The 12295-nt window shown below is 40.8% G+C and overlaps 1 protein-coding gene across 5 annotated transcripts in view; it reads left to right on the plus strand.

Annotated features, from left to right (window-relative positions):
• Nucleotides 1-12295, plus strand: part of RAD23B (RAD23 homolog B, nucleotide excision repair protein) — a 429127-nt gene that overhangs the window by 394017 nt on the left and 22815 nt on the right. For 4 of the 5 annotated variants that reach the window (XM_041120776.1, XM_030004098.2, XM_030004097.2 and 1 more), the window contains exon 2: nucleotides 11502-11583. In XM_041120776.1, coding sequence (XP_040976710.1) covers nucleotides 11502-11583 — 82 coding nt within the window. Of the gene's footprint in view, nucleotides 1-11131; nucleotides 11192-11501; nucleotides 11584-12295 lie in introns of those variants that run through there. The other variant, XM_041120775.1, reaches the window with a different exon arrangement.

Below are 12295 nucleotides of genomic sequence, written 5' to 3' on the forward strand. Positions count from 1 at the left end.
AAAGAGTGCTTCTCATGAGCCTGGGACTTAAGGTTTTGGCTAGGAATGGGTGGGAAGGTAGAGGAAGCGTGGGTAGCATTTGAGGAGAACTTTGTTTTAAAGGGGGCAGGGTGAAGCCTTGATCTTGTTAGCTGCAGAGGTGAAAAATGTCTTAGCGTTTCCTTGCTCTCCTTTTTAGAAAATTGCGAAGAAATTCTGGTTGAAAGTTTGTGAATTGTAGAACTTGGTGAAGAGGAGAATACTTCTGAGCCTTCAGCTAGAACCCAAAGCTGTTAAAACTGGAAAATGCTCTGAAAGGGAATCTGTTAAGCAAGTGTTTCCCAAGCATGTGTTTGAACGCTCTCCGTCTGAATTTTAGAAATACCCGTTGTATCAGAGTGCACCGGTTTCTTAGGTGAATTTTCTAAGGCCTTGAAACCAATGTGTTTGTTTTGGGGAGTTCAGGAAACATTACTTTTAGTCTTTGAGCTGTATGCGTGTGTTTCTCTGCTAGAGGTGCGCTTGTTTACTTGGAGCTGTGCCCTACGCTGTGACAAGGCCAAAAATCGCCTAGTGGTGGCAGGCCCAGGAAACTCGTGGCTCTAAAATTGGTTTCTGGCTCTAGCAATTTCTCCCCTTCTTCTCAATACAAAGTTAACCTGAAGAGACTTGATGTTACAGCGCAAGGTAGTATTCTAGCAACAGTTTACGCTTGTAATCGAAAGCTGTCGTTAACACTAGTAAGGAATGTTTAGACTAACCGTCCGGGGAGAATTGGAAGCAACACACTTCATAGTAACCAGTTAGGCTTGTTACAGCTCTGACACAAAAAAGTGGTGTTTTTTTCCTGCTTGACCAGACAGTTGGATTTTTAAAGTTCAGAACACGCTGTTAATAATGTGGCTTTAGTTTTGGTTTAGTTGTGTTTTAGAGTATTGGCCAACGGAGTATTTTGACTGAACACAAACTAGGCTTGAAGCACGGCATATTCTTATTTGTGCAAGGGCTAGATGAAGACTGTCCAATATTTTGACTGACTAAAAAAGCGGAGGAGATTGAGCCTCAGGCCCCCTTATCTGAGAAACGGAGAAGTTATGGAATGGAGACATTTTTGCAGGCAGGGCTGTTTTTGTTAAGCTTTGGCGGGAAAACCTCTGGAGGGCATGGGAATGAGTGTTGTACTCTTCGTGCTCTGCAGGAACAGGGTGGCTTTACCCGTTGCAATCATGGTGGTGTTCTGAGCGGGGGCAGTTCAGTACTTGAGCATCCAGGCTTAACCAGGACAAATGAAAGCGTGCATTTATCTACAGAAGCTGCTGCTTGTGTTTGTTGGCTGTGTGTGAGAGTGTGAACACATTAAGCGTTGTGTTAGGAGCGAGTAACAAGCTCTGTCTGATGCAGACCTGTGTAGCCCGCACCTCTTGTCTGAGGTGACGGTGATGGCATTGTAGGCTTCTAAATCTTGTGCTTCTTGTTGTAGTTATCACTGTGGAGACATGAAGCAGGCTTTTAAAAAACCCTCGACAAACGTTCTTAACTTTCTTTGAAAGTGAAATACCAGTTGCAAGTAAGTCTGTCCTGTTTGTTTCTGAGCTTCCCTGTGCTGTTAACCTGGAAACCCAGTTGTCGAAACGCAGAGAAGTGCAAGGAATCTTCAGGATGTCAGTAGTCTTTTGGCCGCGGTCTCTGTGTCACATGGTGTGGGCTTTCACATTTCGCTGTTCCGCCACAATGTTTGAACACCCAGGATATGCCTGCTTGTTTAACACCGTGTCAGCAGGGCACCGAGTTGTGGGAGTTTGAGCTTCTGTATGTTCTGGTGCATCCTTCATACGTTTCTGCTTTATTGTTGAAGGTGCGTATGGGGATTTTTGGATGCTAGTGTTATGCCCCTTTGGTGCTGGCAGCTCCTGGTTTTTAAGTTTAGAAATTTAGGCTGGATGCTAACGGAAGCTATATTACCCGTGTGCGGAGTGTGCTGCAGCAAAACTGAAGCAGGATGCAAAGGGTCTGTAATGAGGAAAAAGTGAGGTATGGCATGCATTTCATTTTTGCAGATGAAAGAGGTACACGGCAGGGGAAAAGAGATACTATGCTCATTATTTTTCAAAAGACAATGTCATAGCAAGGAATTTGTGTTTTCTGGTTTGTAGGGGGTGTAAAAAACCTTTTGGCTTTGTAACAACAATGGGGTGGTACATGTAAGGGTGGTACTTTTTAGTATGTACATGGGGGGGGGGGGTGTCTGTGAGGAAATGACAAGCTGCTTTAATTCTCTCCAGAGAGCGCAGTGATAAATTAGTGTAGACTGTCGTCTGAATGAATAGAGTGTGATTTGTGAACGCCTATGAAAGCGAGCACTATTTGTGAACCCACAAAATTTTATTAGTTACCTCTGTTTGTATCTGTTGGGTATATTGAGAGCTATACTAAAGCAGCTGATAAAAAAAGGAGGTGAATATTGAAAGCCTATGTAATTTTATAGCATCCTTTGCCTCAATTCTTGTTCCGTCTGGGGCTAGGAAAGATGCGTGGAAACAAATAATGGGTTGTTTTAAAAGGTATCAATCGTGTTTCTTGGAGCTGTCCTGGTAAACTGTGGGCTTGTGTTGGAAAACCACCTCCTGATGTAGCAGCAGTAGCGAAGAATAAGGGTTAACGCAATTCGATATATAAGTGAATGAATTGTAAGTAGTAGTACATTTATCTCATAAGAAAGTGATTTTTTTTTTTTTTTTTTTTTTTGTGATATAAGAAGATTGTAATAGATTTAGTTTTGGTCATTTTGGTTTTGCTGAATTTGTAGTTTATTGTACGTATCGGAAGAATTAACTTTCGAAACAGTTCTGCAAGAGGCAGAGAATTTTGCCGGGTGAAATGGTAAAATCTGACTTGGAGGCTTGTCACCTATGAGGAAGTACGAACTTATTCTGACGGCCTCCTTCCTACCTGTGTTTCAGCGTAGGTTCATCCTGCAGCAGTTGCCGATAAGAGGATTGTTTTTATAGTTCCCCGGGAGTTTATAATCTTAGTGGTTGGAGGAAAAAATGCTCTCATGATCCTGTTCAAAATCCAGAAATACCCTTCTAGGTATTGAAGATACCTTTCTGTCTCGAGTCCTGATGTTTTTCTCTGATTCTTCTTTGATTTTACAGCAGGTGTCTTTCTCCTCTTCTAGAGGATTGTTATGTTGCTCTTGCATCTCCTAGGATTTAATTGGTATGTACTTGCACAGTCAGAGGAGGTGTGAATCTGAAGGGCTTGTACTTGCTGCTTGAGGTTTGATAGATGGCTCTGCAAAAATGGTAGCTTCGGAGACTAGCAGAATAAGAGTGTCAGGGAGCATTTGTGTTTTTCTTCATCGTTTTTATACTTTTTCTTGCAGACTGTAGCATTTTCAAGTTAGGTTCTCTGATAATTGATGTTTATTTTATTAACTCTCTGGGTCTTTTTGCTCGTGCTTTTCTTCGGTGGCTAGTCTTTTTCCCTGTTTCCTGGCGAGAGTTAGAATTTTCAAGCAAGGGAAGTTGTTCTAATTCTTGGCTGAAGCAGGCTAGGCTTTCACGTACTCAGGAGCATTTTCCTTAAATTCTAGTGAGCGTTGCCATATAATTTGTAGCGTAAGTTATGACTACAGCTGATTTTATTTGTCTTAGAATATGTTTTTACATGTTACCCATTTTTCAAAGGCGTTGGCTCTGTGACCATAATTTTACAACTGTTTTATTTGGAATATTGTTATCCAGCGTAGCTGTCTGCAAGCAAAAGTTACCTTGGTACTTTTAATACTTTGTCAATATCCTGTGCTGTATTTCTCAACAATCCAAACCTTCTTGGACCGCCGTTCCCAAGGCGGCCACTAAACCGGGAAGTCGAATAGACAGGTCGTACGCACTTATGGATAGCTCTGTGCATAATTGTCTCTGATATTTAAAGTCTATTTTGCAGGTATGATTGGTAGGCAAAGATACCTGCCCTTGATACGGATAACAAGAGGCTGGAAGGTGTTGCGTTTGGAACTTAACTGGGAGTGGAGAGTACGTGTTAATTAAAGAATAGCACGAGCAGATGACCGTGCAACTGTCTACAGTCTCGGTACTGCCCTTGAGCATACAAGGGCGTGTTTACCGGCGAACCGTTGGAAAGTATTTTCATTGTATTTCTGAAACATAGGAAAATACTTTCCCAAAGGGAAATTTATAGGGCTACGTAAATTTCCAGGACTGTCGGATATGGCTGCCAATGTCTTCTCCCAGCAAGGTTTGTATCTTTGGTCACTGTTCCAGACAGGATACTTGGGCGGAGTGGACTCACTGGAACAAATCACTTTTTATTTTACAGGGTGTGGTGAAGTGCAGCGTGTCTTACCTAGGCCCTGTAAAGGCCAGACGGGAAGCCTCAGCGGCTCTCCTCTGCAGGCTGCCCTGCAGGGAGCACCAAATGAACGTGAAAAGCAGAGGGAAGGGCTTGTGACTGCTGTAAGCGTCCTGAGTTGGAGTGTGGTCTAAAGGCTAACTGACCGTAGTTCTCCCCGTCTCTGTCATTCCCTGTGTTTTTCTATCAGAGGCATGTTAAGCTCAGAGAAAGGAACAGAACTGGGGCTGAAATCCTTATCTCCACCCCCCCACCCTTCCCCGCCAACTTGAATGTCTGAGCTTCACGCCTTGTATTTCTAACTTGGTTTTTATTTGGTTATCTGTATGAAGGCCGTTACTGCATATCTAAATAAAACTTGGTTTACCCCTCCAACTTAAGTTTATCGGTATGCAGTATTGGGAAGGTTGTCTTTTTTTTAAGTGTCTTGCTGTAATGACTTAAAACGTCTTGTCAATTTTGTTCATACTCAAACCACTATATTGCATTTACCCGCGTAGACCAGTTTGTGGAGACTATGCTTGTTGTAAAAATTGTCTGCTTAAAGGTACTGGAGGGTTGTTTATGCTAATCATGGTGACCATGCAAGAGTCACCACTCAGAGAATGTAAACTTTGTCCTTAAAACAAGCCCTTGTGGGTTCATAGGGAGCACTCAGAGCTGTCAATAGCCACATCTTTCTGCTTTTTTTGAAAGGTGCAGACAGCTGAGCTTTTTTTTTCTCTGTTGCCTAAAGCTCTGCTTCATGTTGAGATCTGTGTGTTTGTGTGTTAGTACAAATCTGCATGTATGCAGCTCTTTTAGTCACTGTTTAGTGTCAGGAAACTGGCCTTAGTGTCTCCTCCGGGCTTGGATCAAATTTGAAATGCAGGGTAGAAGTGTATAGAGGCCAACTTTGAGATCAGAACTTACTTCTGTTGATGTCTGGGGCAATGTATAACAGCAGCTACTAGCCTGATAAACTTCACCTAGGTGTGGATGAGCTCAGTGTTAGAGAGGAAATTAGAAAGGCAGAGGTAATTGCTCAGGAAGTAAGTGTCAGAGCTTAACTTGGATTTGTACCTTGCCAATTCCAGACTCTTTATCTTCCAGACCAGGCTGCTTCTGGTGTTTGTATGCAAGCAAGCTTCAGCACAGTAAAGGCAAATAGTAAATACAGAAGCTTATGAATGCTTTACACTGCGTGTGAGGCTGTTTTTAAATATTGGAATAGTTTTAAATCCTATGTTTAGTTGAGTACAAATGTGGGTTTTTTTCCCGTCACTCACTAACCTTGTAAACCTGACTGGATTCACAAGACTCTTCCTGTCCTGTGGCGGTTCTCGCTTACTGTATCTGTTATGCCTTAGGGACCCGCCGTAGGGCAGTAATCTGTTCATGCAACCGTCGAGGTGGTCTGCTGACTAAATACGAGTGTCCTGTTTAGGAAGACGGTGGAAGAGATGACTGTAAATATCGGTTTGTAGCAGCAAAATCTGCTTCTCTTATTTGTAGAAGGAAGTAGCTAGAAGCAAATGTGTTGTCATCAGGAAGGCTACTGTAAAGCATGTACTTACGAGCTAAGTAGTTTGTTATCCCCTGGACATTTCAATAGGAGGCACAATATATGCAACAATAATCTGTTGCCGATCATGGAGTTTGGTTGAGGGTGGCAAAACCTGTTGCACTGGTCAGTTTGTTGCTTCCTTAGCTGGTTTATTGTCGGACACAACTGCATCGTCCTCACCTGATTTTGAGCAGTGCCTGTATGGCAGTATACTGTGTGGTAAATATGTTTTCAAGGGCAGTGGGAGGGAGAACTGGGCAATATTAAGCCTAAATTCTAACCAGAAGTGTTTAGACGAGCATGTCCTCCCTCAGGGAGGAGGAGGAGAGCAAAGCCCTTTGGACTGAAAGCTTTCATCCTTGTCTAAACAATGACTTTTCCCAAAGCCTGGGAGAAACCTGTTAGTCTCTTACAGGAAAGGTGGAGATTGGTAGAGAAGTAGAAGGCAGACTACAAACCCTCTGTGCTCAGAGTTTCTTCTCAACAAGAGCAGCAGTTCAACTGGAAGTAGGCTGGTAGTGAAGGTCTTTCAGAGTTGGTCTTGGGATGCATCTCTTCGTAGTCCTTTTATTAATTTGGTAGGAATTTGATGATTTTGAGTAGACCTCAATAGAAACATGATGGAATTGAGGAGCACAAAGTTTAACGCTTGTACTCGGCTGCCTGATTGGGGGTCAGTCTTTTGGAAGTGGCTGTCAAAGGAGCAGCATAGGTTAATGATGAGTTGGATTGACTACAAGATGAAGCCCTGAAGCTCACGGCTCCTGGAATTTCCACTAAGAGTAGCGGTGCCCCTCTATATGTGTGTGCCGGCCGCCTGTTCCCAGCGGGAATGAATTTACACCGGAGCAGCTGGAGGAAAGAGGTACTAGGAGGGTATGGAAGACTGAGACTGCCATGTGAAAGCAACCTAAAGGGTCTTGGCTAGATAAGCTCACAAGCTTGGAGAAAGATTTGTTAATGCTGTGTGAATATTTCGTAGTGGTAAGTACCCTGGGAGGTGGGAAGGTTATTCGGACTTGAACTATAACATCAGCATAAGAACAAATGAGTATTAATAGTCTGTGAATTAATTTGGGCTTGAAATCAGGAAAAGTCTTCCAACATCAGAATAAAGTTTGTATCAGCCTTGTGGTAGAAGAAGTAGCAACCAACCATACTTGTGTTTAGGTGGAGGTGGATCAGATTCCTCATGAAGATTGTGCTGTGAAAGGCTTGTATGTGGTTTTATGTCGGAAAGGGTCCTTTCTACTATTATGTTAAGTTTCTCTATAGATCTCAAGAAATTCAGAAATTTAACTTGCCTGTGTTGTACAGCCAGTGTAATTATAAATTGGTGGATGTATACTGTTCACTTTTTTATTAGGAATTATGAAATGTCTTTGAATCAATGGATTTTTTTCCTCTTCTGTTTTAGCATAGTGTATAATGTAGGAGAAATAGAAATTGGTGTGTGAGAGGGAAGGGAGGGAGTTTGCTCAATATACTGACCTATGGAAACTCCTTGCCTGTTTGGAACATGGCATGCCCTCCTTGCTTAGTGGGCTAAAATAACTGTAGGCAACAACTGGGCAACTTAGCACTAGTAGTTTCATGTAACTTGTTTTTAGGATGCCCAGCGGGGGTGCAATTGGGAACTGGTGTTTCCTAGGAAGACCTCAGTTTTTCGGTTAGGAGTTGATCAGCTCTGACTTAATTAAACAGGTTGCATAGCATCTATTCTTGAGGACATTGTGTTCAGTACGGACTCTGAATAGTAGGGAGAGTTTTGCATCTAAATTCATAGGGGGCAGAAGAAAATTGTCTTCCAAGTTGGCCACTGTAGTGTTCAAGTGTGCTGTTTTTGAATGTTTAGGGTAAGTGTTTGCAGATGAATTGATGCTCATTCTTAAAGGTGTTGTCATAAAGGATGGGCTCCCTTTATTCTGCTGCAAAATTTATTAGGGCAGAAGAAAAATGGGATTCTCTGAGGACTGAAATACATTTTTGTTGTGGTTTAAGCCCAGCCAGCAACTAAGCACCATGCAGCTGCTCACCCACTTTCCCCCACCCAGTGGGATGGGGGAGAGAATCGGGGGAAAAAAAAACCGTTAAAACTCGTGTGTTGAGATAAGAACAGTTTAATAGGACAGAAAGGAAGAAACTAATAATGATAATAGTAACAACAATAAATTTACAATAATAAAGGATTGGAATATACAGAAGAAGTGGTGCACAAAGCAATTGCTCACTGCCCACCGACTGATGTCCAGTTAGTTACCAAGCAGCGATCTCCCCCCAAGGCCAGCTCCCCCCTGTTTATATCCTAGGCATGATGCCACATGGTATGGAATATCCCTTTGGCCAGTTTGGGTCAGCTGTCCTGGCTGTGTCCCCTCCCAGCCTCTTGTGCCCCTCCAGGCTTCTTGCTGGCTGGGCGTGAGAAGCTGAAAAATCCTTGACTTAGTATGAACACTACTTAACAACAACTGAAAGCGTCAGTGTGTTTGTTACCAACATTATTCTCGTACTGAACCCAAAACATAACACTATACCAGGTACTAGAAAGAAAATTAACTCTATCCCAGTTGAAACCAGGACAATTTTGAACTCTGATCAAGTGGAATAAAGCTAGGTAGCCTGGAGGTTTGGTTTATATATCTGTATTTTCCAGAAAAATATGTCATAATGTTAATGGATGCAGAGGTTGACTGTCTATCTTAAACATGCTTTCTAAGTTTGACAGATCGATGTGCTGGGTGTGCTTTCCTGAAATTAACTTTCACTTAATAACCTGAGGCTGATGGTAATGCTGAAGTCTAGATTGTCAGCAACGTAATTTGCTAGAGGCAAAGCTTAGGATGTTGCTCTTTTCAGCAGCTCGCTGTACCACTAGCTGGACAATGCAACTGCCTTTCTGAGGAGCAGTGAGAGGGGTTTTTTTTCTTCTTCTTCTTCCTTGAAAAAGGAGCAATTACAGTTTAAATCTAAATGAAGGTGGTTCAGACTGCTGTGTCTGATGACAGGTTGTTTAGGGAGTGCTCTTATGTACTCTTTTCTTTTGGCAGAATTAAGGGCATGGCTGTCTTCTTGTTAGTGAGTGCTAAGTCTTCAGTCACTCCAGTTAGAACTACAAGAGGAAATTTTATGCCACTAGCATGTTACTGTTGAATTTGATGTATCTGATGTTACCTATTTTTTTTTTTTTATTCTGAGAATTAGTATTGTGTCCTCTGCAAATGAAGTGGTTTTGGTCTCAGGCTAGGCGCTGATGAAAGCCAAAAGAACAGGCAGGCACTGTTTATAAAAACTTATTTTAGCTTGAGTGTTTCTTAAACTTCTGCCTCTAACAGGAGAATGCTGATGTCTGCAGCTGACAGCATTCTCTTGCAGATTCAAGCTATAGCAGTTAAGAGTTGGCTTCAGTAGAAGTCCTTTTCGTTTCCTCCTTTGAATAGGTATGATCACTTAAGTGAATTCACTTAAGTGATGACAGATTCCCTTACATGAAGTACTATTCTGTATAAAACAGTTAAATAGTGTTTTGAAATGTATTTTCTGGAAGTTACTTGACTATTTTGTATATTTTCAGTTTTGTAGGAGCAACTTGAACTACATTACAGAATTTTAAATTAATAATTAAAATAATTAAAAATAATTAATTAGATGTTTAGTTTTCAAGGAAATACTCTTTTAAAATAAATGTAAACCCAGGGAGAGAATAGACTTTTGTAAAGTAAGTGCATGAGAATGATGATGCTATCAGCAAATTATTATAAAAATAAGTAATGGTTTGACCCTGCCTGAAGGCTTATGGATGGCAGTGAGCTGCTGTTAGTTTTGCTGTGGCAAAGCAATTGCCTGGCTGGAGACTGATTTTAAAGCTTTTGGCAGGTGCTGGGATGGCATGTATAATAAGAATACCAAAAGCATCCTTCCTCCATCTGCTGAGGAGAAAAAGAGTTGGCTTCCTATTTTGGTGTGGTTCTGTAGATGGAAGTCATATGTTTTGTTCTGTATCCTTGTGTGGCTAGTGATTTAATCACCTACATCAGGTGTAAGCTTACAGAAGAGGTTTGGTTCTGCAGGCCTCCTTTGCTGGGTCATGAAGCCTGGTAAAACAAACACTCCTTTTTATGCATACTGCTGAAAAGATGCAGCTCCATTGTGAGTGTAAAAGTTTGGTTTGTGCCTTTTGGACCAAACATCCAAACTGAAAGGATTAGCCTGGTAAAGAGATTGATAAAGAAACATGGAAATAAAATCTGAGAGGAAGAGGGAGAAGAAGCGAGCAGACCAATGAAGGAAAAGGGGAAAAGTAACACAAAAGTCTTAAGACATAATTAACAGAAGAATAAAGTGAAGCCAGGAAGCATGACTGGCATGTGAAGTGGATGACAGATTTTAATTATGCTGAGAATCACAAAGCTCAACTTCTCAGTAAATATGTACCATTTAGCACCTGTAAATACACTGAAACAGTATTTTCTACTGAAGCAACTGTAATAGTGAGCTACAGCTTTAAAAAATAATGCAGAATGATAGTACTGCAGGTGCCTGTGGCACAAGTAGTTGCCAGTCGAATTAAGCTGTCAAGATAAACACATTTTCATGTGCTCAGCTGGTTAAATAGCTAGGTATATGCATCTCAATTGCAGCATTTCATGAAAAAACCTTATGAATATTCAGGAAAAAGGAACTTTAGAAGATGGAGTTAGTTTGTAGTAATAAGTTCATAACAGATTGGTTGTCTTTGTTTTATGTATATTGGGAGTGTCTGTCAGGAAGCAAGAAGAATGAATGTTTGTATACAGGCAGTTTGTCTTAGAACATGTTTTCAAATGTGTCAGTGCAGAAATGCTTCTACAGGAACATCCTTTATCTCCTCAGGATAGCATTAGGCAGTCTTTCTGGAGAATACAGGCATTCTGATACATGACAAGTAACAGTGTCATTTGAGCTATTGTATGTGGTGCTCTGAAAGTGCGGACTGTATGTCAGTGGTCTGTGTAAGCAAGTAAATAAGGCAAAAAGGCTTTCCTGTGTATGCTTAAAATTGCTATGCAAAGCTCAAAAAATCACGGGGGAGGGAAAAGAGTTGAAGATTAATTACATAAATGAACAATTGGACAGTTTGCACAAGTCTTTGCATATCAAGGTTTCAGGTCATTCCAGTGGGTTAAATCTAATGTCATGGTGACCGTACCAAAAAAACAGGCATTCCCTGAAGAGTCATTATGATGAAGAAAGCCGCCAGCTGTGTATAGCATGTGTACCTCCTGCATTCAGAGAAGGAACAGGGAGGGGAAATGGGTCAGTAGATAAAAGCATTTTTTGTGCAAATTTCTCAGTTTTTCACTGTGTTGTAAACTTGTACGTAAAGACTTCTCCTGGAGAAATTACTTATCTAATTTGATTAAGCACGAGAGATTATTTGGGATGGGAACATGTTGCTCTGCAAGTGGTTGCAATGACGTCTTTGGAAGACTGATGTACTTGACATAATCAAGATATGACTGAAAACTACTTTTTAGTATTTAAAACTTAGAACAAAGTGTACTTGATTAGGTTTGTATTGTGTAACTTCTGAGTTTTTTTCATTAAGACTGTTTCTGTGCTTTAGGTGAAGGCACTGAAAGAGAAGATTGAATCAGAAAGGGGGAAAGATGCTTTTCCAGTAGCTGGTCAAAAACTAATTTACGCAGGTAATCAATATTCTGAAGTGATTGTACCTGAATCTACCTTTTTTTTTTAATGTTCTTTGACTTTGATGTGAATGTTAAGTCTTCTAAAGATTATAAGTACTGAAATGCAAACAGGTTAAAACACAAACACAAGAACAAACCAACAACAAACTCTTAATTTTGAGTCAGAATTTTTCAGGTTTTAATACATGTGTGTCTGTTGTTATCTTTGCTCTTATAGCATGATATGCTAACAGTTTTAGTCCTGGGTGGGTTATGCTAGATGAAGTAGAAATAGGTTTTGTTTACAAGAAATCAGGATTTAAACAGATAACATCTCATGTTCTGGGTTTAGTCTTGTCTTTTGTTCAGTTTATGCTGTGTGTAGCTTAAGTGTTCCTGTATATGCCGCAGAGGATTAAAAATCAGATTATTTCTTTTGTATTAACAAAAGAAACCCACCAGCAAATCCTTGCTGTACAAAGGTGCTTTCAATACTTTTAAGCCATCGTTAGAAACATGTATTATGCACTAGCAAAAAGCAGGCTAATGTCAGATAAAGACATGAAGTTACTTTATTTGAGCTAACATAATTCAAAATTTTTTTGGCAATATTTTTTTACTATTTTCTACCTGGCTGGTCCATTCTGGCACTAATACACAGATCCATTTTTTGTTCTCACTTTGCGTCAGGACTTAAAAAGTTCTATTCCAGTACCCCTTCTACTGCTTT

Source organism: Aquila chrysaetos, chromosome Z (assembly GCF_900496995.4).
Source record: "Aquila chrysaetos chrysaetos chromosome Z, bAquChr1.4, whole genome shotgun sequence".
Taxonomy (NCBI): Eukaryota; Metazoa; Chordata; class Aves; order Accipitriformes; family Accipitridae; genus Aquila; species Aquila chrysaetos.